The 27,579-nt window shown below is 40.9% G+C and overlaps 1 protein-coding gene across 1 annotated transcript in view; it reads left to right on the forward strand.

The window, feature by feature from the left end:
* Window positions 1-27,579, forward strand: part of LOC120841730 (parathyroid hormone/parathyroid hormone-related peptide receptor-like) — a 327,477-nt gene that overhangs the window by 219,009 nt on the left and 80,889 nt on the right. The window contains exons 4-8 of the mRNA XM_042293968.1: window positions 10,250-10,344; window positions 11,060-11,198; window positions 14,794-14,950; window positions 19,902-19,962; window positions 24,425-24,494. Coding sequence (XP_042149902.1) covers window positions 10,250-10,344; window positions 11,060-11,198; window positions 14,794-14,950; window positions 19,902-19,962; window positions 24,425-24,494 — 522 coding nt within the window. The remainder of the gene's footprint in view (window positions 1-10,249; window positions 10,345-11,059; window positions 11,199-14,793; window positions 14,951-19,901; window positions 19,963-24,424; window positions 24,495-27,579) is intronic.

The following is a 27,579-nucleotide window of genomic DNA, read 5'->3' on the forward strand; positions in this document are numbered from 1 at the left end:
GATGCACTGACGTTGATGAACAGGTTCGTGAGTTCACACGCATAGTTCAAGAATTAATGCACCAGTTTATCTCGTTACGAAGAACCGCAGGTTCTTGGTTACCCTTTAGGTTCTCACATGAATTACGCAGATTAATAAATAAGAAGTTGCACGCTCACAGAAAACTTAAAAATAACAGTCTCCCTGTATGGAAGTCAAAATTTAGGCGTCTAAGGTCTTCATGCAAGGAAGTTATGAGGCGCGATCATCAGACATACGTTAAATATGTTGAGTTGACTTAACTCAGAATCCCATAAAATTTTGGAATTATGTTCGGTCTCGATCTGAGACAGAATGTGGGAGGGAGATCACATTGCTGAACTCACAGAAAAGCTCGACCACAGATATTTGCGAAATTTTTGCCCACCACTTTCAGTCCGTATTTAGGCATCAAGCGAACTCTCCCATTAACGCCGCGCCAGCTGCCTCTAGTAATGCAACCTGTATTGCGTTTTTTAATGAGGAGCCATTACATGAGTCTGTAAAGAAGACGAAGCTGTCTTTGTCCTCTGGCCAAGACGGCATTCCGTCGGTCCTATTGAAGGCCTATAGTGCAATATTTATCCCTATTTTGGTACACATATTTAACAACTGCGTAAACACTGAAGGGTTTCCCGTCTTGTGGAAAACATCACTTGTTGTACCCGTACATAAGTCTGGTTCAAGAACAAGGGTCTCAAATTACAGGCATATTTTTCTTCTTTGTACATTTTCAAAACTCTTCGAAACAGCTTTGCACAAAATGTTGTCGTTTAAGTTCAAACATTCTCTCATCCCTAGCCAGCATGGTTTTATGGCGGGTCGTTCAACCACGACTAACCTCACTTGTTTCATGTCAAGTGCTGCTCAGGTCGTCTCTAATAGAGGCCAACTTGATGTAATTTACTTTGACTTAAGCAAAGCATTTGATCTTGTAAAACACGACATGCATCTAGCAAAGCAGTCAAAGCTTGATGTCCACTGTTCGTTACTTTTATTGCTCAAACGTTACTTGCGTCATAGAATGTGGTTTGTCGGCTCGGATGGTAATTCGTCTGCTGCTTATCAGGCTACGACGCGTGTACCTCAAGGTTCCGTTCTCGGCCCCCTTCTGTTTTCAGTTTTTGTGAATGATGTTTCGGCTGTGATCCGTCACTCCTCCTTTCTACAATATGCAGATGACATTAAGATGTTTATAGAGGTACGAGACGAACTCGACTGTGTTTTACTACAAACTGGTGTATATGCTTTCGAAACTGGTGCAATCAGAATGCCCTAAAACCAAATAGTTCTAAAACTAAGGTCATGCCCTACACTCGAGATACACTTAATATTATACTCTCTTATGACATTCAGTCAGTTCTTTTGAAATCAAAGACCTTGGAGTTGTATTTGATAGTACATTACGCTTTTCGAGTCATGTTGACCGCATTGTGAGATCAGCTTTACGCACGCTTGGTATTACGTGCCGCATTACTAAAGAGTTTAATAACCCTAGTACTTTTGTCACACTCTGAAGTGCTTTATGTCGACAACACGTCGAGTATGGCTCTGTTGTATGGAATGAAATCTGCGCGACAAACTCGGCTAGGATCGAACGTGTTCAAAATAAGTTTTTATGTATCTACAGACAGCGTTTCTCGTCGTGCAATGCATCTACCTCAAATGACGATCCAGCAGTTCCAGTCCAACATAGCTTGGCATTGCTCACCCTGCGGCGCAGGGGAGAACATGCCGATGTCCTATTTCTGTACAAACTTATTCATGGCATCACTGACTGCACATCTCTGCTGATCTCAAATGCACGTTTGAAAATTTCCGCAAAAAATACATGGCAAAGTCCATCCTTCTACAATGCTCGTAAACTAATCTTCAGGACCCCCTGTCAAGAATTGGGCACACCTACAATTCCTCTTTTATGGACGCGATTTATATCTTTAACAATAACACACCGGAGTCCATCAGAGCGCTAAAGGTCCTCACCTAAATTTTGCTTACCATTTTTTGCACTTGATTAAGTTGCTCAGAACAAAATTTATACTCTCGCTTTCCTTTTCTTTGGTTGTAGTGTTGGTATACTGTAGAGAGTTTATGTGACATATGTGATCTATTTTAAGTGGTTTTATTGTTTACTGTTTGTTTGTCGTGTGTAGTGTTATGTTTTTCATGTTTCCTGAGTGCACCCGTACTAAGACCGCAAGGTTCTTCCTGGACACTTTAAAAAAACATTAATTGATTGAGTATTATTATTATTATTATTATTACTAATATTATTATAGTATAATTTTAGAATACGGAATTTGGCGGTATGGTATAACAAATTTTGGACATAACTCTGGGTCTAGTACAAAAATATATACAATTCTAAAAGACATTTTTAGAAGTCTTGTCTATGAACCAGCGTTGCAAACCAAAGAGGAAAAACTCGCCGACTTAGGTTTGCCTTTCTTCACAGCTTTTTTGGTTCAGACTGTAGTCCTCAAGAATTTTTGGAGCGATATATATAAGGTACGCCATGTGGCTACTAGATCACTTAGACACACAGAACGATTTAAGGAACCTTATGCCACAACAAAATAGTGGAAGAAGGTTCGGGACTTCTATGTACCAACGATTTTCAACAGCCTATCAGACGACGTTTAAGGTGCGGACTCCCTGAAGAAATTGAAACGAGCACTCCAAGATCTCAGCAAACCATCTTGAATTTGTGTGTCTGTGTGTGTGCGTGACCCTGTGTGTGTTTTGCGTGAACGCTAAAAAAACGTGATTTTTTTCTCTTCATTCTTTAATCATCATCGTCAGTACCATAGCGTGGTGACAGTTGCTTGAGTCGGGAACTATAAATCAGGGGGACATTTTGTACTCATGAAGTGAAGGGTGCTGTGCCACAAGTCATCCAACTTGCTTTGACAGACCCGTATTTCTACCAAGTATGATACATGAAAAAAAATAAACATTATTATTATTATTATTATGAATACAGTATATAGTATACTGTACAGTATACATGTATACAGTACGTATATGTTTATGTATACAAATTGAGTCAGTTAATCGTGTTAAATATTTGGGTGTTCATTTCGATTTTGATATGTCGTGGAACAAACATATGTCATACTTATGTAGCAAACTTATAGCAGTTGCTGTAAGGCTGCTGATGGCTCAAGCACTTGCTTACAGTATCATTCCGTAGGCGTAACAGTTTTTGGAAATTGTTCTGGTCGCTTGCAAACCAAAGTTGATACCCTACTGAGAGGTATACTTACTAGCGTTGCATATAATACACCTTTGCCAACAACTAGGGATATCTTCAAAGCTCTCCGATTGCAAAACCTCCGTTTACTTTATATTCAAACTGTTATATTACGCAACTTTTGGAATAAGGATTTCAAAACACCATCACTTCCGTCTCGCTCATTGCGATGTACCCCTTGTTTCAAGGTGTCACGTTGTTGGACCCGTTTGGGTAAATACACGCGTGATTACTATGTTCCGAGTTTATTCAACGCTCTGCCGGACTTTATCCTGGACATCACCTCACTGAGCATTTAAGAAGGAACTGAAATCTGATGATTGGATATCACTTAGCGCAAGCCTAGTGGCAGTGTGTGCATAGTGAATTTGCAGGGATGTTGTTTTTTTCTCCAACCCTTTCTTCCCCAATAATTCTGTTGACATTCCTCTGTCTTCTGTTTTCTTGTTTTTTATGTTTTTCTTTTACAATAATTTGCTTTTCTCATGCCATGTAGTGTCATTTTGTAACTGTGTCTCATTTTGCTTTCTCGTTTTTTTTATGTGTATTAGTTTGTTTATTCCCTCATTGTTTCTTTTTTTTCTTTTTGTCACTGTCTGATGACATTTACGACTATTTCTTCTACTTTTCTTTTTCTTGATATGTTTTCCCAGCGTCGTGTTTTCATTTCAGTAGTATAGTTCTGTTAAAAGTGTTTAGTTTTTATTTACTTTTTTGCTATAATTAGCGAGATTTCTTTGGTGACGTAGGTGCTGCGTGAGGGACAAATGCTTGGAATGGAGAGGAGAAACCGCCTCACTACTCCAGACTTTCGTCTGCTTCCTTCTCTCCAGATCGCGCTCCGCTCTTGGCTTGTCGCTGGTTATACTTTAATTTCCATTGCTCTAATAGTTATGACGACATTTATGTATACCTTTCTGTGCTAACAATGTTTTCCTCTGCTTCGTGTTTTTTTTTCTATTTTTGCAATTTTTCCGATCTCATATTTTATTTTTTTAGGGCGTCATCGCACAAGCCTTCAGCTCGCCCTGATGTGCCCACACAGATAACATTTCATTCCTGATGTGATTGGTAAATAAAATTATTATTATTATTATTATTAATATTGCCTTCACAGGGGTCTCACAACTCAAACAAATATAATGGTAAAAACGATTTGAATATTTAGTTTTTTCTTTTTTTTTTAGCCTTATGTACCAAGCTCTTCGGGAGTTATGATATGTGCCAGAGTAAATGCCAAGGCAGAGGAACTATCTAAATGCGATGCACCAAGAAACGTGTCAAGCCTTATGTACCAAGCTCTTCGGGAGTTATGTACAAGATTCCACTCTCGCGCAACAGCTACTGCATTGGCCAGTCAGGGCAGTACCTGAACGACAGGCTCAGAGAATGCTCTATGCCTCTAAGAGTCACAACTTGAGGATACCTTCCAATTCACTGTACAGTGTACGAGTGTGAATTACTCTTTAAAGGAACCAGAAATTTAGGTAGACGCAAAAACAAGACACCTCGGGAAATAATGGAGGCCTACTACACCATCACCGAGGAAAATAAACTGTGCGTGCCACGCGTCAGTGGCATAGTAAGAAAAAAAAGAGTTGGAATTTCTAAGGACGGAAATCAGTATTCCGAACGCACCACCGAGAACTGGGCGGCCTGTTATCGTAGAAGCAGTGTGCCCTTATGCACGGGTGAAGGATTTCGTATTTTGTTCTCGTTTTCTTCTAGTGAACTATATAGTTATGGGTCAGCCCCTATCTTGTCGAGTATGTTTCTTCGCCTTGTCCTCGTCGGAGTTGTTTTCCCCTAATCATCTATGTGCTATATGATCATACACATTATGATGATAAAGAAAATCCTAAAATTATGTTGTTTTAGAGATATAAGTTGCAATTTTAAAATTTTCAAAACAATATGCCTTATCTCATAACTTACGTTACACAAAACACATGCCAAATACCGTCTATAGAGTTAGCCACGCCCATTTAAAAATATTATCTTTAAGTGAAAAAAAAAAATACGAAATAAATGTGAAACATAAAAATGTCGCAATGTGCCATCTCAATGGAAAACTATAGCAGGCACTATGTCCATACATCATTCACTCATTCATTCTGGTTCATTCGTTTATTTTTGCGCTCAAGAACAGCAGGTTGCCTGAGTAATGTTGCACAGTCAATAACAACAAAACTGCTAAGAGAGAAAAACGGGAACAACAACAACGACACGACTCCTCAATAATAACAGAACATTCCCCCTCCCAAAAAGAAGAAAACGAAAATAATTTACACAAAAAAGTACTTCAAACTGACTTTATGGAACTCATTGAGAAAATTGCTTATAATATATCATTACGTTATTTCATATGGCAATATGGGATATGGGTTGCATTTGTACGTATGTTTTCTTTTTTAGATATAATAATACTGTAATATTATTAGCTTCATTTGCCATATACATTTATTTTACTATTTAGTGTTTTTGTTTTTGCAGTATTCGTATTTTAGTGCACCACAGTGGAGACTGAAAAGTTGTTTGTGGGTACAGAAAATAAAGAATGATTATTATTAGTTATATTATCATACCTATATGGAATGCACGGGAACATGGTCTGCCTCTCTTTCTGGTGCCCTCTTTCCCTCACTAGGTCTTCCCAAGTGACTAAAATTCAGTTAAAGTTTAAGTAAATATACCTGCGAAGTACCACGACGTAAGAGTTCGTTTAATTCCAACCATTACATGCCATGCTTTTCTTTTTATCGTTTAAAGTGCAACAGTAGTATTCATTCCACGCCAATTGCAGCTCCTTTGTTAATTTGTTCCGGGACTGTATAAATATTGCCTAGTCAACGGGCGCCCGAGTATTCAGAAAGCATCTGTGTAGCTTGTGTCTAATTTTAATCTTTTTACGCAACTGAAGCGTGTTCCACGGCTTACGCATTTTTCGACTGCAGGATAACGTATGGAAACTTAGCGCGAGCTAAAGCTACATTTGGAGCACGCTAGCGCTATATTTAGCGCTTGCGTTAGCGCACGCTCAAGTAAGTTCTAGAGTATCGTTTTTTCGCCACGACACAAAGACCCAAGCAGCTCGCACCACCAATACACTGTATCAATTTTTAATTTGGGTCCAGAATAACGTTTTTTATGTGTTTAAGTATAAAGCGCGAAATACATGCGCCTCAAAACTGTCCGATCCAACGTACGAATTGCCCAGAACGACGTTCGGAGTCTAGGGTTTTCGACGCTTTCCGGTGCTACGAAGCCCCTCGCCCCCGAACGTCGTTCCGGCAGTTCGCAGGTCGGATAAGATAATTTTGACGGGCATGTGCTTCGCACTTTAGACTGCGACGTGAGCGGTTGACAGGTCGTGTTCGCTTGCTTCGTTTCGACAAGAGGACTCGTCTACTTACGTTCGTACTCCTCGCCTTCGCCGAGAAACGTTCGCTCGTCGCAAGCAGCAAGTTGCCGTCGACGCCGGAGATCGTTGCCCACCTTGCCGGATCCTTCAAACCGTTTGTGACGTGCACCTACCGCAGGAGTACAATTTCCTCCAACATTCCAAATCGCAGTAGTGAAGATGCCGTTGACTTCGCGCTCACGACGACCGCCAAAGCTTCCAATGCGGCCGCAGTCGCAGTATTGGGAACCATTATATTCTAACTGTACTCGATTTGGCTTGAGCCAACATTTCGCGCATCATGATGCCTTTTTGAAGGAACGCAAATACCCTTTGCGTACGCACGCAATTTCGAAAAAATAGTGTACGATAAAATAGCGTAGGCAGGGGGTTAGAGTTTGGCGCATACGGAATGGCAGCGATGCTATTCTTTGCGTACGCAAAACCGTTTAAGTACGTTATTGTAAAACTCCACTGGTGTGTACGCACTTTCACAAGGAAGTGTTCAGGATATAATGTATTTAAGATATTGATAAACGTATTTTAAACATCATTCGTGTCACTGGATGCAGCTATTTGGTTCTATGCCGATAATACTTTATGTAGATTCAATTTACCAAAATAGAAACAAAACGTTCAGTCGTGGGAGGTTAGCGGTAAACTTTCGTACTGTTTTTGGTCGGAGCAAACCGAATGCAAGTATGCAGCATAGTGGTTCACTGAAAGCTACTTTGCTCTTGCCGGATTGCTCCCGACTGAGATGAAAGATGGACAGAATAACGGCTTAGAATAGGACGAATGAAAACTCCCAACAATGATACGAACGTAATGGCGTTGGTATTGCTGCATTTGCCTTTCTCGTTCCTTTATTTCCTTGCGTTTTGTTTCTCCTGTCGGTTGCTGGATTTTCTGGCCTATCAATAGTAGGGAGCGTTTGTCATCATGCCGCACGCGGATTGCGAAAGCGGATTAGCTTCTGTTCGAACTAAAATCGTGTTTTTTTTCTAAGCTTGAGTTATCGCTCCTTAGTTACGTACTCTATCAGAGACGCATATAATCTTGCGTAACATGTGAACATTGATTGCTCTGCCTCTCTCCTCAAACTGAGACTTAAGGTACGTTTTCGTAAATCAAAACTGCGTAATTTAAACAATGGTCATGTGTATTTATTTTATTGCAATTTATTGCCTTAAGGGCCCCTTCAGGAAGGCATTACACAAGGAAGATGCTTAATTTAATTTTTCTATGATTATAGAAAGATCGTTGCAAACAAGAACGAAAACGTAAAGGTCAGAAAACATAATTTTATTAACGTGATTTAACCAAGTTAGAGATCTCGCGCGAAAACATTTTAATTGCTACTAGTTAAAGGACTTGAGGGCAGGCTATTCTAATTTGATATATACTTATTGGAAAATGAGAGCATTTAAACGTGCTGGTTTTGCAAAAGTTTGGTTCCACTTAGTAGGGGTAATCGAAGCGAGAGAAAATATGGTGGGTCGGAGAAATAAAAGTTGGGGCGACCACGGGTAATAATTTAATCTTTGCATGAACGAGATCCGGTCTTTTTAATGTTTTCTTTTTGCTGGGACTTTGTAGGGATAAGGATTGTTTTAAAAAACAGATCCTACTCCATGAGGAGTTACATGTAACAAAACTAGGAGCGCGTGTTTGAGCAGCTCCCAATTGGTTAATCAAATAGTTTTGATGAGAGTTCGGTATCATTGAAGCATGCTTCAGCATAACTTGGCAATGCCGAAGGCTACGTTCCCATGGACCTCATAGAAACTTCGAAGAGAGGCACGTAAGAAAATTTCAAAACGGCACTGAGGGGTGGCTTACCTCAATCCTAAGATTTCACCTGTTCCCTTGGCTGGTTGTGTTTGTCGTTTTCAGCGTTCTTTTTGAAACATTTTAAACGTTGCAACACCTGTCATGAAGTACTTGGCGAGTCATACGTCTTATCCAGAGGCTGTTTTATTTTGCCCTCCTCTTTTTTTTTAGGTGAAGATGATATGCAAGGCAATGAGTACTGCCACCAAAGTCAATCGGCAGGCTAGGTGGTTACACATTATAAAAAAAAATGCCAAAAATTCTCTTCTTCTTCTAGTCTTTGTATTTGGACGCTGTTTTCTTAAATATGTTCATTTTAATACAATTGAGACATAGACGTTTAAATTTTGGACGCTCAATAGGGAGGAATATTAAGATTTAGATATAAGCTACTTGTATATCATTTTATTATTCACAATGGCATGGTCTCGTTTTTCGTTTCCAGATTACAGTTGTATTTCTTCTTGGCAATTAAATTTCCAAGAAATGAATGCCACAACAGGAGATACTAGAGTAAACATTTCGTTTCAAAACTTTTTGGACGATAATTTGCGATCCCGCTTTGCGGTGAGAAGTTTGTAGAGCCATCGTTATGATGGTGAGCTCGTCGTTAATATTTGATATCTTTTGGTATGTTGATCACATGTTTGAACGCAACGACTTTTACATGCAACAGGTATTGCTTTTCAGTGTTTGTATGAATCTCGTATGTTCAGGATATCATCTCACATGAGGTCAGATGATATCCTGACAGGATATAATCTCTCATCATTTACAGCGGTTGTATCAATCAAATATATATCAGTCAAAACACCAGCATTTTACAGCTATTTTTTTTTCTCGGGTTATTACCACCTGGAATTGTTTTGCAGACGAAATAGTAGTAATTCCAGATAATCCAATTTTCGCCATTCAGTCACCTTACGCCTCTCCTAACTGCCTCTGTCCTTCTAGGATGTCACTGAACGCAATTTGTATTAATATTGTACATATTTTTGTTTTTGTGTTTCAAGGTTATGTATTGTTCTTGCCCACACGCTTTTTTACATGTAATGTCCCATGGCGCCTTAAAGAAGGAACAAATGAATGAAAATAACCCAAGCACGCGGTTCTATGGCAGTCACCGTCAACCGTACTTACTGAGCTGCGGACATGATGTATCAAAGAGTGGAGTCTAAGACTGAAATGAGGGAGGCTGCAGCACATTATTGCTAACGCACTACGAAACATGAGATATTTTGTAAATATTATAGGCAGCCTCTTCTACAGTATATGAAAGATTAATAACCCTAATTTATTTTGTCTATTGCACCCCTCTATGGCAATCATCTAGCGTCATATGAGATTCGAGTGTGTTTGAGTGTATGTATTACAAAATTAAGGAGGCTCGTTCCAAAGAAAGACAACTCAACGGATCGCATTCTATCAAAATATATGTATAAAATGTTTTTCGTTAAACTATTAAGGACTAATCTAAAAACTGCTGTACTGCAGCGAGTGGATCATAAATAAGAGCATTCGTTACTGAAAAAGCCTAACTACCACGTCAAAATAAACTTAAACATTTAAGATAATTCATACTCATTCAAAAATGAAAAACCAGGTTTTAGACAGTCTGCTCTTTACACCAGCAGGTTTATTTTTAAGGTACCTAAAACTGAAAGTGTAGCGTGAAGATAATTCAATGACATGTTGAACACAGGAACCCCTCTCAACGTCTTTGTTGTTGCGATTACTGATTGCAGCCCCACCTGCCGACCATCAAGCTCATTTCCAAGGTGTGCTACACAGTGTCCCTGGTGACGCTCCTAGCCGCCTTTCTCATCCTGGCTTCCATCAAGTAAGACCATCTAACTTCAGCGCTAACCTTAATTTGAAGTAACATTACAATATTTTTGTTGAAGTAGTATTTCTTAAAATAAGTAAAATAAATCAGATGCATATTTTCTTGTAATTTCTATTAGCCAGAAGCTTTGTATGACTTGTCATAACTTATCGCATGGAATTTGTAATATTTCAAAAAAGCAGTTTTTATAAGCCACCAATGTATTGAATAATATGCATTTAATATTTGCGACCATGCAACATTATTCGGTACAAAATAAACTTAACAAAACTCTGTTGTTGTTTTATATTCTGAAAGTAATAATAAAACTATGTGCTTTAGTTACAAATTAGAAATAATCTGATTCATAATTATTTGTATGAGTTATTTTCTGCACTCTAATATGACCCAATCTCGTTAATATTCACGCTGTAAAAATCTCATCACATTTTCAAAAGTTCATGTATTTTGTTATCGCCAAGTTCCATAGCAAGACTTTACTACCTCTCACTGTACGTTTCATTATGTGATCAAATTTTTTGTTCTCATAAACCTGAATATGCTGAATCTTCAAAGATTGACCGGTGAGCAGCGGCACGTGTAGTGCATCTGCGCAAGCGAATGTATTGCCAGTGCTTCTTTAGAAACCTTTTTTCTCGCATTTTAAGGACACGCCTGTTTTTTCGTAAGTCAAATATTTAGGGTAGAGTATTTTCCTCATGCGTTTCAGGAGGCTCCACTGCCCCCGGAACAGCCTCCACATGCATTTGTTCATTTCCTTCATCCTGAGAGCGCTGGCGTTCCTGCTTAAGGATGCACTCTTTATTGACGGCGTCGGACTTTCGACTAACGTGGACTTCAACAAAGAGGTGAGCGACAAAATATACGGAAGCTTTAACGCGTAACGATTCGCATCGTTTTTTGTAGCTCCTCACCATCTCAATAGCACACCATAAGTTAGGAACGAGATACTGGAAGACTTACAAAAGAAACCAAAACATTTCTCTTTTCTTGTGCCAAAGGACATGAGATGCCTCAGCATTTTTTTTTTTTACATCTCTTCAGATATCCGCCGTTTGGCGCTCTCGGTCTGCATCAGTGCACCGATTTTTCAGCGTCAATTATTGGCAAATTGAATTTGTGCACATTTATACACCGATTTTGGTTTTATTGTCAAATGTAGCGGAAAATGCTGCGCACTATATCGAGCAGAACATTAAATTAATGTATACGCTAACTTAGGTACCCATTCTACATACAGCGGATAATTTAGCGAAAAAATCACGCACAAATTCAGGATTTCCTTCTAAATTTAGATATAAAGCCTCGACGGATAGACGAATTTGATTTCATGGTTTGTGTGGCCTTAGAAATGCGAACGCATTGATAATAACGAGCAAGGAACGAATTTCTTTTGAAATGTAAAACGTTAGGTGGTGTTAAAGTAATATACTGTATTCGCATGCATGGCCCACGAAAACTTTGAGGCAGAGAAGCTGTGTTTCGAAAACGCGCCTTGGGAATGGCGGCTATCTGCTGACCTCCTGCATGTGCGCGTACTGCTGCAGACGCCGGCGCCGCACGCGTACGCCTTCCCCGTATCAAAGATTCGAAGTAAATACCGAAAATAAAGTGGCGCCGACCGTACGTGCAAGATGCCATTTGTTTTAGGCTTTTGCTTTAGAGCAGTAACGCGTTAACCTGTGTAGATACTTCATTTAACGGTTTATAAACTAAGTCCTCTATATAGTTACTTTACAGATGCGCACACTTCTTAGTACATAGAGGTAACTGTTTCATGAGAGTTGGGTTCAAGGTAGTCGCTTGTTGAAGTGTTGATGATTGTGTATACCCGTTCTGACTATAACAGCTCGTGTCCTTTTTTATAAATCTCTCAATTGTGCGCTGAATGCTATATTGTTGTTCACATGTTGGTGGTTATAAAATTCAGTCATGACGACGAATGAAATTACCGGAGTAAAAACGAAGCTGTTTTAAACGTCAGAAAAAACTGACAATTCTTCCGGCTCAAAACTTAAAATAATCTTTGTATCCACATAAAGCATTCGCGTTTCTTGTCTGGAAGTGTTCAATTTCATACAGTAAGTATTTCGCTATCCTCCGCTATAATCGATTCAATTATCCGGTTTTGGAACGTTTAGTACTTATGTCCCGGGGCTGCAACCACCCAGAAAGCTTCTTTTCCCCAAATTCCCCACGGAGGATCGATCAACACGCATCCGCTTTTCTCTCACCGCCATCCTTTTACTAGGTTGATTTTTTTACCTCTTGTACAATTTATTCACTACGATGTTCTCTCTTAGCAGTTTATTTTTGGTTTCTGTCGCCATTTTCCTATTTCGAGACCAGCCGTCGTTGCAACAAACCCAGAGATTGTGCACCTGTTTTGAGAATACTAAACATTCGATCCCTCTCTTGCTGTATCTCTTGTCCTATTTATTTTCTTGTTCTGATCTCGCACGATCTAGAGCTGGCTCTTCTTTTAACTTTAGCGCATCACTGATCACATATTTAGATCCTTTCCGGCAGGTGCATGTCCGTTGCTGGCTCTGAACTGCACCTAGCCTCCGCATTTGTCCAAGCAAGCTGCTCACCCACGCTTCCTCGGCGCTTCTAAAGTAGGCTTCCCCACACTAGGGGCGATAGAGAGGTGAAGCACGCTTCGCAGGAGGTGGTCCTCCGGATACGGTTGGATCGATCTGTATCTTCGCTTTATTCCGAAGTGGCTTTGAACTTCGGGGCGAAGCCTTCTCCTGTTTTCGAGGCATGTGCCTCCAGTGCACGGGTATGTGCAAATTGGTTTTAAAGTAATCCTGGAAGTTCCGCGTTATTATTTATTAAAAATGGATTCCAGCTTTTCTATTTTTCTGTTCTAGCAATACTCTTACTTTTAGCTCTGACAAGAGCATTGCACGACAGTGTTGCCAACTTAGCTCTTTTCCCACCATTCTTAGCCGTTTTGGATGTTCCTCTAGTGAGTTAAAATTCAATTTAGCTGCTAGTGGGACATTTCGACTTCTTTCAGTAGTATCTAGCGAGCTTCGAAACTTTTTTTTAATAAAATGCTCTTGTTAAGGCATTACGTGTAGTCAAAGCAACTAGGTGTGGTTCCTTTAACTAAATTAGCAAGCTCATAGCACTAAAATAATTGATTCACAAAATTGACATTGATATTAATAGAATGGGAGCCCAAACATATGTAATGATATTTTTATAAGCTCGAAAAACACAGACGCATCTTGAAAACGTCCGTGCTGTTGTAACTACGTAGATAGGACAACAAACGCGATATATGAAGAAAGGAGACTCATGCGTTACCATTTTATTAGAAAAACACAAGCACACACAAGAGCGTAAACCAAACAATATTTCGGACGGCATGTTTATTTGCGTTACCGCGAAAGATTCGGTTAGTTGAGTTATAATTGCAATACAGGGAAACAAATTGACGTGAGCTATTCGCCGAACTCGTGGACGTACTTTGAGATATGTACAGAAATTGTTTTATGAAACCTCCTCCGTGGTATTGATCTTTTTGCCACGCTCAAAGCGCAAATGGCAGGGCTCGAATCCTTCGTAGCTTCTTTTCTAAAAAAAAATATTTAGCATATCTTATAGCTCTCCCTGCTTTGAGGCACTGGACCCAATATTTGGTTATTTACATTGTGAATGCGAGCTTTTTGTATTAGTGTATTTACTTTAGAAATGTAAAAAATATATATATATATATTTAATTTTGTTTTCTTTTGGATTCATGTTTTTAACACGAAAATATTTTATCCCTTCCTTCTCCTCTGTTGATCGCACGGAAGCACGGGCCGCAAGACAAGGTGCTAGCTGGATGCGCCGCTACTTTCACATTGCATCGCTAAAGGAACGAGCAGTGTGAAAAAGAGATTAGTGAACAAAGGCAGGGCAGAAGTTAAGTTAAACAGTTATTTGGTGGGATTCCAACTAGTTTAGGCTGCTCAAAAACCGCGTGCGCTACCCGTTCCTCTACGCACGTGCCATTACTTACACTGAAATGAAGAGAGAAAAAAAGAAGTGGCGGCATGATGATTCCTACCATGCTTACCGCCGGGCCAAGGAGACGCCAGATGGGAGTGTGCGATGCTTGTCTAGCAGAATGTATTGTTTATAGGAAAGATCCCCAATGCTATCGCATTTCAACGTAATCTGCAGCAAAGCACCACTGAAACACGACCCTGTTTTTTTACGTTACTTTCTGTATTCTAGCGCATTACACAAACTAGACACGACTGCTGCCTCAGTGATTATATAGTACTCCTATCCTCGCTGACTGAATGCGAGTCCCACCAAAACGGAACCTAGACGAGGATTATAAGATTAGGCAGTTTACCTTCCTTGCAGAAAGGAGGGGTTCTGCATCTGTATGGAGAAAACCGCAAATGTATATTTTATCTTAGTGCTGGTGTGTTTCAGAACGTGGACTGCAAGGTGTTCACGAGCTTCTGGCACTACGTGCTGATGGCCAACTACTGCTGGATCCTCATGGAGGGACTGTACCTGCACAGTCTCGTCTTCCTCGCCTTCTTCACGGACAGTTCGGGGATTTTACGATACGTCGCACTCGGCTGGGGTAAGCTTTATTTTCGGAAGCTGATAGTGCGAGGGTTTGTGTCTGATTCTCAATGGCGTTTCTGAGGCTGTTACTCACGTCCTCGAAAGTTTTGGTCGTTTTTATAAATGTGAAGGTGCGGCCGGGAGATAATTGTGAACCTTGGAGTGTTCGGGTGCTTTAAATGGCTGGTATGACTGTTACGCAATCTAAATTAGATTTAGACTTATTGTTTTAGGGGTTGGCAATTTTAAGTGTCATACACTGTGATAACAAAACAACTATAATATCAAACGGGTGTTTCATAATATTCAATCATGAATTCAAAATGTGCCTTCAAGGAGCGTTCTACTTTATATTCAAACAGAGGCGCGCCTTGACATTCGCTATAAGAAAGGGTTAGTCAATGTAGAAAGCACCAGATCCAACAAAAGAATCTTCATGATTTGCGAAAAAATTAAACATGTTTACAAATCTCTATAATACGAAATTAGAGCGCAGCTTTTGAGGAGGAAAGGGGAGGGTACGGAGGGCGGTATGCCCCTCCTCCTCTTTCGTACCCTCCCCTCCTTCTTTTCTTCTCCCCTTTTCCCCCTTCCCTCCTCCCCTTTTCCGCTGCTCCGCCTCCTCTCCTTTCCTCCTATTCTCCTCCCCTCCTCCTACTTCTCCCGTCCTCGTTTCCTCCCCTTCCCCTCATCGTTTTTCTCCTCCTCCTCCGCGTTGCCTCCTCCAGCTGCTCCGAACCTTCCTTTCCCCCTCCTGCGTACCCTCCCCTCCTCTTCCTCCATACCACTTCCTCTCACACCTTTCCGTCTAAATTAAGCTGAAAAATTGTGGACACGTGCCCTCAATATCAAATTCAATTTCCTTGCTAACTTTAGCAGGAAACTGATGTCCCATGACTTCGTGTCACGCCATATATAAACAAATTCACATTCTCCGCTAGATTTAGCTGTAAAGATGACGTCACGTGACCTCAACAACAACGCAATTCCCCGCTAAATTTAGCGGGGAAACTGAATGCTCAATGTTGAATCAGCTGACGCCAGAGACGTAAGATCCATTCAGTTTCTTCGCTTAATTTAGCGGAAAATTGAATTGGTGTATAGGTCTGTGACTTCCCATAATTCACCGCGCGGTTACGCCGACACCGACGGCGACGGCGACGCTGTTGTACAGAGAAACAGGTGCCTAAGAGCTGCGGTCTAAAAATATATTTACTCGGATGCTAAAACTAAAATAATGTTGCCTTACAGTATTTGCAGTAAAAAGTCGTGTTGGTATATCCTGTATGATTATTGCAGCACGTAACGAACAATATAATCGGGAAAACTTAAAACATATGTACATTTATCTCGAGCCTGCACAAAACTACTCAGAAATTTTTATGAACGTCTGATCTCTTGTCCATGTTACTCGTCGCGACTGCAGGATCTTTTACACCCAAAGAGTTCCGAAGGATATAGTGGGACACCTCACAGTCTGGGTTGAGAATCTTCGACGGGGCACTCCTAACTCAGAATGCTCAGCCTTTTTGCTTGCACTGTTTCACCTCCAGGTTCTTTAAAAAATATATGAAAGCATATCAAGTATCTGCTTTCAAGACATTTTGAATTAATCGCATTAGAGTATCATATTTAAGAACCAAATCATGATTTTTTTAAATTTCCATAGATTTTTTTTATTTAGTGTCTTTTTTATAACTTATTACGCCTCTGCAACAAAAAAAAAAGCATGATTGGACATTTAAATATGGAGTAGCATATTTATAAATAAAATCATGCAATTTGTTTTAATTTTCTTGAATTGTTAATTTTAATATAAGTGGTTTTTTTTAAAGTTATTATGGCTCCGTAAAAACCGCTACAGAAGTATCGTTAAATACTTGGTGTGTGTGGCTCGCATAGTAACTAAACTATATTTCACAAAAGGTCTGATGGCAGTCAAAGACTTGAAAACATAAAAGCGCTAACAAGCGTAATTAAAACGCATGATCATGGCGTAATCACTGAAGTTGAATGGTTCACCCAATGATTGCATGAGAATGGAGAGACCACAATCACCGAGACATATCGGTCATCGCGTTACTTGATTAGCTCCAAGGGCCCGAAGCGTTCGTTGTTCTCGAGCCTATTGTAAAACAAACCAGGGTAATACACCCTCGATCGTTTTGAAACTCCTTTCAACATATAAAAAAGCTCACTTATCGAGCATTGCACACGCCCTAGTCATGCTGAACAGGCTGATTCAGCAAGGTGTTCGGAAAACAAAACTTTAAATAGCGGTAGCTGTTTGCGGTACCTCGATACGCCATTTCCCCAAAGCTCGAGACAAGCAACTTACCTTCCATCACTAAAGCTAGCTTTATTTTCAGGGTAAAATGCAATCTAATGCGATACAGATGTGAGATTTAAACAGGACACTTTCGCGGTGTTTCAAAAATAAAATATTCTGCATTATATGCAGCCCAATTCGGAGAAACGTCGCGCACAGAGAGGAAATTTGAGAAGCCGGGACCGCAGTGAATTAGCATAAAAACTATCAAATAATAATACAAAAAATGTGTGCGTAGTTTGTTGCATTGCGATTTATATTACTCTTCATGTAAATGTGATTCGTGTCATATTGCAACAGCTCCTGGTCACTTGTGGGTTGGCATAATGTAGAATAGATTACTGTGTTAGTCATATATGAGAGCAGGGATGGGCAGTATTTCAAATACAAGTATTTGAAATACGTATTTGAAATACTTTGTGTATTTTGCAGTTGTATTTAATTACAAATTGGGTAATGTATTCGACGTGTGTATTTAAAACTATAACGTGGGTATTTAAAATACAATTGTAATAAATATAATTTTGTGGGCTAAAATACATCCCTCAAATTTATTGTCACTGTCCAGAACAGTAAGAAAACCACGTTCAGCACCGAATGCAGTGTCTCTCAATCAAGCACAAGCGTTTAGTGACTTTGTGATATCGACCGTGCTAGACCAGGGCAAGAATAGTGACGAAATCGACGTTCACAGGCAGACTGGCTAAATAAGTGCCTGTGACAACTTGTGATGCTTTCCAGCCTGATTTCCATCCATATTTTTGTCTGGAACATTCTAAATGCGCGGGTCGTCCAGATTTTCGTAACTGGTGCGAGTTGCAACAATAAAAAATTCTCTAGCTAGTGCTGCGCGTCTTGGTCGTCTCGGTTCTTTGTTGGCCTGTACCAAAATGTAATCGACAAAAAAAGCTGCTTAAAGCTCTGTACTTTTTTACCTATTACGTCCAAGCTGATTACATTTTTTTGTGATTATATTTATATTACGTTACTAGGGCTTCGCACACTAACTCCCGAGTGAGTAATGTAAAATTAAAATGAGATACCCAGAAACTTGTTCCAGGTGCCCTGAAGTCGCTGACGCAAATTTTGAGGAATGTATTTGGAAAAGTATTTGGAGGAGACCAAATACATTTGGTTGTATTTGTATCTTGTACTTAAATTCTTTTTTGGAAATGTAATTAGATTTGTAATTAAATACATTTTTGACGAAGTATTTTGTATTTGTATTTCGATACATATTTGCATGTATTTTGCCCATCCCTGTATGAGAGCAATGTAATACGCGACGTAACTACTCGGGTTAGTGCTCTCCCTTGTATAATACTTTGCTCAGCGGCGATGGACGTTTCAAGTAATAAACCCTACACCTACGTTGACACGAGTCTAAAAATTGATCAATGTGCGCCTTAACAACGATTTATATGCCGTGATGCTGGTTGTGTGTGTACCGGAACATTCAATTTCGTTTTTTTTCGTGAATAAAGAAGGTATCAGCTTGTCATACGAAATTATCGTCGCCTTCAAGGCCTTCACCCAGGCACTTTGACATTTTCTTACTTATGATATAAATAATATATTTCTTTAATACAGTGTCTTTCAAGGAAGCTGTCACATATTAAAATCTCCATTTAATTGACCTAAAAGCCTATTTTAGGCACCGTAATACTTGTAGAATATTATGTGATTTAGCTTTTTCCGTAAGCCGGTATCTTTCAAAGAAGCTGACGTATATTGAAATCTCATCAGCGCGCTGCTACCTTAATAAATAAATTGCCAGAAATTGAGACGGACACATTCTCCCAAACGTTCGGGAGATTGTTGTATCCATGAAGGGTCTTTGCACATTCGTCTCCGGTATAAACGCTTAGGTACGCAGCGTTCCTTTCTGGTCCTTATTGAATTTGCATTGCAGCAGTCGCTACATTGTACCGAATGTTCAGAAATTAAAAAAAAAAAAAATTATGCTGTTCGGAATTCAATATAAACGCCAGAATAATATTAGCCGGATGACCTAATGTCACCTATTTCATCCAGTGGTGTGAGAGCATTATACAAATAGCTACGACAGTCAATTTTATTTTTCACCTAAAGTCCTTTAAATGGTAGTACTTTGCACTTACCACCATAACTCAAAAGTACAACACGAACGATTTGCAAAATTGAGCACACAGTACATGGTCCCCACAACTGAGCGGTTGTCGTTCACGTACTACTGTGCTCAAAACCCATACCAAAAATACAGGCCATCGGCGATTTTTTTAATTTTTTTTTTGGGATGGGCTTTTTTTTGGCATCAAGATTTATTTATTAGATAAGTGCACTAAGTGCGCGCTTTCCCCCACCAGAGTATTTTTGATCGCGTCCCCTTGGCGCTATCGTCGTCGAGCATTTTATATATATTTAGATTTCCACTTTAATTTTCACAGCTGCAACAGAACCGCCTTTCGGGTAGGGGCTCTCTGCCAATGGGTGGAGTAAGAGCCCGTGTGACTTAGCGGGTACCAATTGCGTTCTCGTCGGATGTCCTCGTACGAGTCTCGGCGCTCGAATGATTTCAGTCAGATTTACCGACCCAAAACGTATCCCACAAATTACGATTTGGTCAGGTGTGACCAAAGTAGTGTTCCTTCTATTTCAGGCCTCCCCGTGTTGTTCATCATTCCCTGGGTCGTGGTGCGAGCGACGCTGGATGACACCCTGTAAGAGAGACGACGAAAGCCACTTCAGCTCGTCACACCTCTCTAAGACTACACTGAGCCTCGGGGGCTTACGTTCCTTCCACATCCTCACACTTTCCCGTTCGGGCGGGACCCGATATTTTGTTCGCGTTGGCTCGCTTCCCCGCGTCTTTTAGAGCGCAGCTCTTAGGGGCCCGTTCCCGGCTTGAGCGGCGTCGCCGTCGGCGTCGGCGTAACCGCAACCCTCGTAACCCTCGTGAGGGTTACGAGGGTTACGAGGGTTAATCTCATGAGGGTTACCCTCACGAGGATCACGAGGGCCACGAGGGTTACTTACCCTTGTTACCCTCACGAGGGTTACGAGGGTTAGTTACCCTCAAAAGGGTTACCTTCACGAGGGTTACCCTCACGAGGGTTACCCTCACGAGGGTTACTTACCCTTGTAACCCTCACGAGGGTTACTTACCCTTGTAACCCTCACGAGGTTTACGAGGGTTAGTAACCCTCGTGAGGGTAACCCTCGTGAAGGTAACCCTTTTGAGGGTTACGAGGATCAGTAACCCTCGTGAGGGTAACCTTCACGAGGGTTACCCTCACGAGGGTCACGAGAGTTATGAGAGTTACCCTCACGAGGGTTACTTACCCTCGTAACCCTCACGAGGGTTACGAGGGTTAGTAACCCTCGTGAGGGTAACCTTCACGAGGGTTACCCTCACGAGGGTCACGAGGGTTATGAGAGTTACCCTCACGAGGGTCACGAGAGTTACCCTCACGAGGGTCACGAGAGTTGCCCTCACAAGGGTTACTAGGGTTACCCTCACGAGGGTCACGATGGTTACCCAGGTCAAGTGACCCCCCCTGGGGTCACGTGACCTGGGGATACCCCCCGAGGTCACGTGACACCCCGTTGACGTCATAGCCACTGATGACGTCACCGGCATCCGCATCGTCATCGTCATCATCACTGATGACGTCCCCGGCATCCGCATCGTCATCAGTGATGATGACGATGACGATGCGGATGCCGGTGACGTCATCAGTGACGTCACTGATGACGTCACCGGCATCCGCATCGTCATCATCATCACTGATGGCGTCATCAGTGACGCTACTGATGACGTCATCGGTATCGTCACGTGGCCCCAGGTCAGGTGACCCCCCCGACGTCACGTGACGCCCCAAGGTCACGTGACTCCCACAAGGTCACGTGACCCCCAAGGTCACGTGACCCCCCGCCCCCCGAGGTCACTTGACCCACCCCCCAGTACCCTTCCCTCCTCCTCCTCAAGAGCTGCGCTCCAATTCGGCGTTACAGGGAGTTGTAAACGGCTTTCACTTTTTCTTCTTTTTTTTTCATTGCTCGCGTACGCTTTTACACGGAGTCTTAAATACTTACAATCAAGTCGAGGTAGAAAGGGATAGTGTAAGGCACGAGAAAATGAAAAAAAAAAGTACAGGATAACGTTTTAATGATATTCCAAGGCGGTAAGTGCACCGACATGAAAGACGTCAGCGGCATTTTTTTCTTTTTTTTCTCTCTCTTCTAGACCTAAGAGGCTTCACTTCATAGGCCCATCGCAACTCTCTCTTTCTCTCTTTTTTTTCTATTCAAACAGCTTGAGAAACGAGACCCCTTTCTTAAAGTGCGTCAATATTTCATCTACTCGAAGGCGAAGTGTTCCGGCTTCTCCGGCCGCATTTTGGCTGCCCTGTTTATCCTCCCGACGTTGTAGCAAACGGGGTCTATCTGGTGGACCTTCAACCTCTGCGTTTGTTGCTGTCGAAAATTTGCGAGTTTGATTTTATTGGCCTGTGCAGACGCTGCTTTGAGAAATTTGAAATGGGCACCACGTCGACGTGTGCATTTGGCTTTAGCCATTCAATACCGTTCTCGCTTCTTATCATTCCCTTTGTGAGGAACGAGGCGAAGCAAAGTGTAGCGTATAGCCTAAGAGAGTATTCTTTGAAAGCATGCGCCCACGTATTTTTCTGACCGTTATTGAACACCCGTAAAATGAAAACGCGTTGTAAAAGCAAGTGCTACTTTTTGAGTCGCCTCGCGGTATTGGCTAATGGGGCACGAAAGAATCGAAGGATTTAAGATTAAGCCGAAATTCAAAGAGGTCTAAATTATTGCGGTCGTTTCACTAAAGCTCCTCCTAGAAAGTAAATGCAGCATCTAAGTTTTTCAAAAAGAAAAGAACAAAGCGGTCTATATTATATTTTACAAGCATAATGTCTGCTTCTCGACAAACAAGAAGGGGATAACTCGAAGCTGAAGAATGCAGTGCATTCTGTTACTTAGAAGTACTAAAATATGTTTTTTTTTTAAATATTAAATTGCAGACGCAAAGATTTCAACCCGTTGTTTTGTGTGCAATTTGTTTTATCAAGAATAAAATAGAGCGACGTCAAGAAGAGTAGAAGGGCACCGCACGTTTCTAGAAGCAAATAAGCATATCTAGCACCTATCCATGTAACCGTACAAACTTACAAAACAATGTGTCAGTTATTTGTAGTGTTCACATCCTTTAATTTCACACTGAGTCAGCGTTTGTTAGACGTAAAGCATCAAGGAAAATGTGTTCAACTATATTAAGCCAGAGCCTGTGATGTATGTCTAACAGTGACCGAAAATAAACAAAGCGGCCGTTATTATATCGATAATCTCAGAGACAACATATGAGGTAACCTCTATTTCGCTGACGTATGTACGAACCATTTCGTGAGAAAAAATTTCCAACATAAATAGTTGTCCTTCCATTGCGAAAAACTCGTGCTAACAATACAGGGTTTTCGATGTGGTGCTAATACATACAAGTGTATACTCACAGAAATGTACGCTTTCTTGCAAAGACACTTGAGTGTTCCTTCGTTCTTTTCAAAAGTGTGGCCAGCTCCTTGCACGGTTTTAAATTCACACATTTACATTTGTCTTCGGTTTGATTTTATTACACTTTTACTAACCGTAGCTTTCACTTCATTGGTCACTGGAATTATCGAAAAATAAGACGACAATTTAACCATCCCTAATGCATGCGAGCCGTGAAACAAAAAGTAAACTTTGCTACAATGGCTACAAAACGTATTCAAACTCAAGACATTGTCCCAGATACCTTTTATTAGAATTTTGAGCAGTTGTCTGAAATTCTAATAAATATAACGTGGAGGTAGTTTTAAAGAATCAGGTAACAGCATCGTGTATCTTTTTAGACTGAAAGCATTTAAGGAAGAACGCTTCTGCAATAATTAGCGTGATAATTCCTCAAATTCACTTATTTGTTTACTATTAACTTCACTTATTTGTTTACTATTATTTGTTTACCATTTATTGATTTATTGTGGCACACCTTACGAGAAATTTGATGGCGGTTTTAAAACTGGAATTAAACATTAGCGTAGTTTAAAAAAAGGTAATTTTAATTTGCTCTTCCTAATACAAAATTTAGACTTTATTTATCACGTGACATTAAAACTGAAAAGCACGCAGAAACATATATCCTTCAACGTCGTGTACAATGTTTGGAGTATCTTAGCTCTTTGAACGTAACCGAAAGACATGCCAGCATTGACTTGTGTCAAGGCACGGCATGTTTTGACATCCACATTTGGGCCAGTTTAACAGCGTTGAAGCCACATTTATGTAAAATAGAGCACTGTGAAAGCCAGCGCCCAAGCTGAGTGGTTGGTCGACGTTGTAGCGCACTCAAAAAACTGCTACTCAACCTTTCACACGCACAAAAGAAATAAAACTCTCACACAGCGCTCACTAACAATTTGTATTGTTAGTGAGCGCTGTGTGAGTTTTATTTCTTTTGTGTGTGTGAAAACTTGAGTGAAACCGTTTTGAATGCGCTGCAACGTCCACCAACATGAACAACCAACTCGCCCAAACTGAGGTTCTAAAAGTTGAGTGGCACTTAAATTATTTTTTAACTCGCCCGCGCCATCGAGAGTTGATAGTTTTTTCTCTCAGGCGATCTGTAATAATACACCGTGTGAATATTCGCTGAAAGAGTGAAAACCGGACGAAGGTCTTTCAGCGACAGCGCCTCCAGCGGGAGCCATCATTCTTCGAGGACGCTTCAATCGCGCACGCAGATTCAAACTACAACTGAAGGCAGCGAGGTCGTGCTGGATGCCATGCACCCGTAGAAAAACAAATAAGCGCAAGATCACGACCCATTGACTGTGCGTGTCTAGTTTAGCCGGTGAAAGTAAACGCTTAAAGACGACGGCCGATGCACTTTTAGTGCTGCTTGGTCGACTACATTTTATCGTAGTGTCGTAGCGCTCGGACTTAGTTTGAATTGGAGCACAGCTTTTATTATCAGACCCAGACAGCCATCGTAAAATTGTAAAAAAACAAACGGAGCCTGTTTTTTTCTCTTTTTTTTAGGCTTTTAATTGGAGCACCTAAATGCTTGGATATAGTTTTTAATATTAATCGGGACAAATGGAATTGGGGTACATTTGTCAACAGCTGCTGGACAACCAACGTCAGGCAAGACTTATTCTGGATCATCCGAGGACCAATCACAGCGTCCATCGTGGTGAGTTATTCACACTTTATCTTAAAATAATTTGGCTATTCGCGAGACCCCTCTTAGACTGCGAGCGAAACTAAGCCAGAAAAAGAGTAAAAAATCTGGAGAATACTATAGCTTCGCCTTTAAGAGTGGAACGCGACAGCGTCGTCGGGTTCTGTTCGCATCGCTTTCTCGTTCGCCTCTGATGATCTGCCTGTCAGTAAGCAGGAAGCTCGGAGGACATGGCCTAGTCTGTAGCGTGTCTGGCTCGCAACCGAAGAATCTCGGGTAAAAATCTCGCCTAAAATCGTTCACATTTTTTTCTTTAGTGAATTACTTTTTAATGAATTAACGTATTTAATGAATTACTTTTTAAAGGAAAACCATTTGAGATACGCGGCGATCTTTATTTCGTGTAACATGTCATGTTTTTAATCACTTTCATTCCAGGCGTGACGTCGCCTTTCACGTGAGCGTTGTGGGTTGTTTGAAAATCACGAGCGAGGTCGTGTGGCTCTGACGTCATCACCCTCTCAACCAATCAAGATTTTGGCGTCACGGCACCGACGCCGGCATTTCTGCCGCGCCACCAATGTTTTGCAACACGAGCTTTTTAACGCTATCGCGTTAAAACCGGAATCACTCTATTGCGATAGGCCTTTTTCTCTTCGCCAGGGAACGCGAGGGCGACCCTAACACGCGAGAGGGTACTTAAAGGGCAACTCCGCTTCATTTTTGATATTTACAAAACTATGTAGCCCTCTTCAGTATCATATAGGAAGACCCCATGTCAAATATTACGATCTAATTCTGTCTATATATTCAATAAACTGGCCAGCAAACTTTCAAATCGGCCAAGTCGCCGAAATCTCTCAACTCCAGCGTGCGACGTGAGGCGCAATCGTCAGCGAAGTCAATGCGACGGAGTTGGAGCGGTGAAAGCTGAGCCACTACGTCAGAGGCATGACTACGTCATTCTCACGTTTTGTTTGTTTTTACTTCTCAGAGCAATATTGAACGATGACGTCATGAGTTTCTTCTCCCGGTGTTGGCTGAACGGCGTCCACGTGATCACCGTAACGCGGATGCGCTAGTTTGCGCTGCCCTGCGCGCTTATCGGTCTGTTTCTCCGCTCCCCCTCTCCTCTTTTGTCTTCTCTCCCTCCCCATCTCCCCCGGGCCATCACCGTCCACGCCATGCGAAGCGACCTGCCCGCGTCGCGTGTCCTGTCCCTCGCCCCCACGAACGTGGCAAGACCACGTGGTTCGACCTGACGTGGCCATGACTCTGACGGCACGAGACCAATGTTGCCTGACGCAATCGAAGTTTCGGTTTCGCTATCAGCCGTTGTTTAAATTAAGATTACACAAATAATATTCCATATTTCGCGAATCCGAGGACGTAGAGTTGTTTAGTAGTGCTTTGTTAAATGGAATAACATGTAAGCCTAAATTTTTCGGAATTGAGCGGAGTTGCCCTTTAATGCTTGTACCGAGCGAACGAGCACTGGAGCCTTTGCCCATGCGCGAGCCACACTCGTCTACAAGCCTCTGTGTCAGCATCTGTCAACGCGCGGTAACAACTTCTTTGAAAGAAATAACAAAACCTTTTAAATAAACAAAAAAAAATAAATACAACTCGCACTTCGAGTGTTTTATCAAAACAATGAGAAGGCTATTCTCTAAGCTTTCTTGTTCTTGTTATTTTATTTCGGAAATTGGGCATTCAGGAATGAAATTCTACCAGCTTAGCGTCAGCTAGCAACGTGAAAAAGCGTAAGTACTCACCCATTACAACCCAAACACGACCCAGAAATATTTATATTCGCTCGCCAGAGGCGCTGCCCAAACTTAAAAACTACAAGCTCATGGTGCTGGGAAAGCGTGGCCCCCGATTGACGTGTTTGCTTCGTCCTAAAAAGAAAATCTTTAATTTAATAGCGACTTCATCTTTGGAACATTAGGGCAATTTGTAAGCAAATTAAATAAAAATAATGTAAAGTATAATATTGTTTCTACAACTTTTTTACTTCTCATAGCTTTTGAGAACGTGCATACATGTGAAGTTTATCGGCAACGCTGGAACGTTGGGCAAATAAAGACACGCAATAGTAACCGAATACAATTGCATTTGCATTTGCTTAGCGCGAGATATGCGTGTCCTGATTTCGTCAAGTCAAAAAGGTCGCATAATCTTACTTACGACACCAAAATTGAGGGCAGAGATTAAAACATTTTATAATAAAATTACACCAACTGTTAAATGTTAGATTTTATGGAAGGTGGCAGTATGAAATATTTTGTTTTCGTCGAGCTAATGGTCAGCGCTTATTACACGCCTGTAGATGAGACATATAAATGCACGAAAATAAGGTTCGCAAACTGCAGTGAATGTCGCGAATTTTTTTTAACAAGTTTATTGGATTTCTTTTTTTGAAGCTTTTGAACCGCAATCTTGTGAATGACTATAACTTGTTCAAAACGTTAATGACCGATTCTCAAATTATAAAAGTTTGCCAATCGATGGCGAGAGCAACACTTTAATATCACCGAGGAATTAAAGTAACATTTTATTCTTTGAATATCTATAAGTCACCCCAATCAAATGCGCAACATCTGACAGCAAACTAGGCTATGCCCTTTAATCCACTTTCAAGTAAACCTATTTCATTAGAGTAAATACCTTAGATAACCGACAACGTCATGTGTTAAGTACATTATATTTTACAACAAAATTATTTAACAGTGTAGTGGGCGTATTCTAAAACGGACTTGTAATTTCGCAGAAATACTTGCTTTTAACACTTTCAACTTGGCCTTACGATTTAGTTTCCAGGTTGTGAAACTGGGACTTCTTAAAATTTTATAAAACCGGAAAATGGCTTAGACGCAGCAAGCGCCAACTTTACGATATTTCTCAATTTAAGCTAGTAGAAATTCCGAATTACTTTTTGCCACAAAGATTATAACATTTTCTCACTGTCCTGTTTCATGAAACACGGAACTCCAGACTTACCAAATAGAACGTATCCTCCTTTCTCTTAGTAAAAGTTCAATCTCAGCTTAAAATCTTGAGCGCTATAAGTCCTACTTCCAGAAAGTAAAGCTCG

The sequence above is a fragment of the Ixodes scapularis genome, unplaced genomic scaffold, assembly GCF_016920785.2.
Source record: "Ixodes scapularis isolate PalLabHiFi unplaced genomic scaffold, ASM1692078v2 PGA_scaffold5__190_contigs__length_132052651, whole genome shotgun sequence".
NCBI classification, from domain to species: Eukaryota; Metazoa; Arthropoda; class Arachnida; order Ixodida; family Ixodidae; genus Ixodes; species Ixodes scapularis.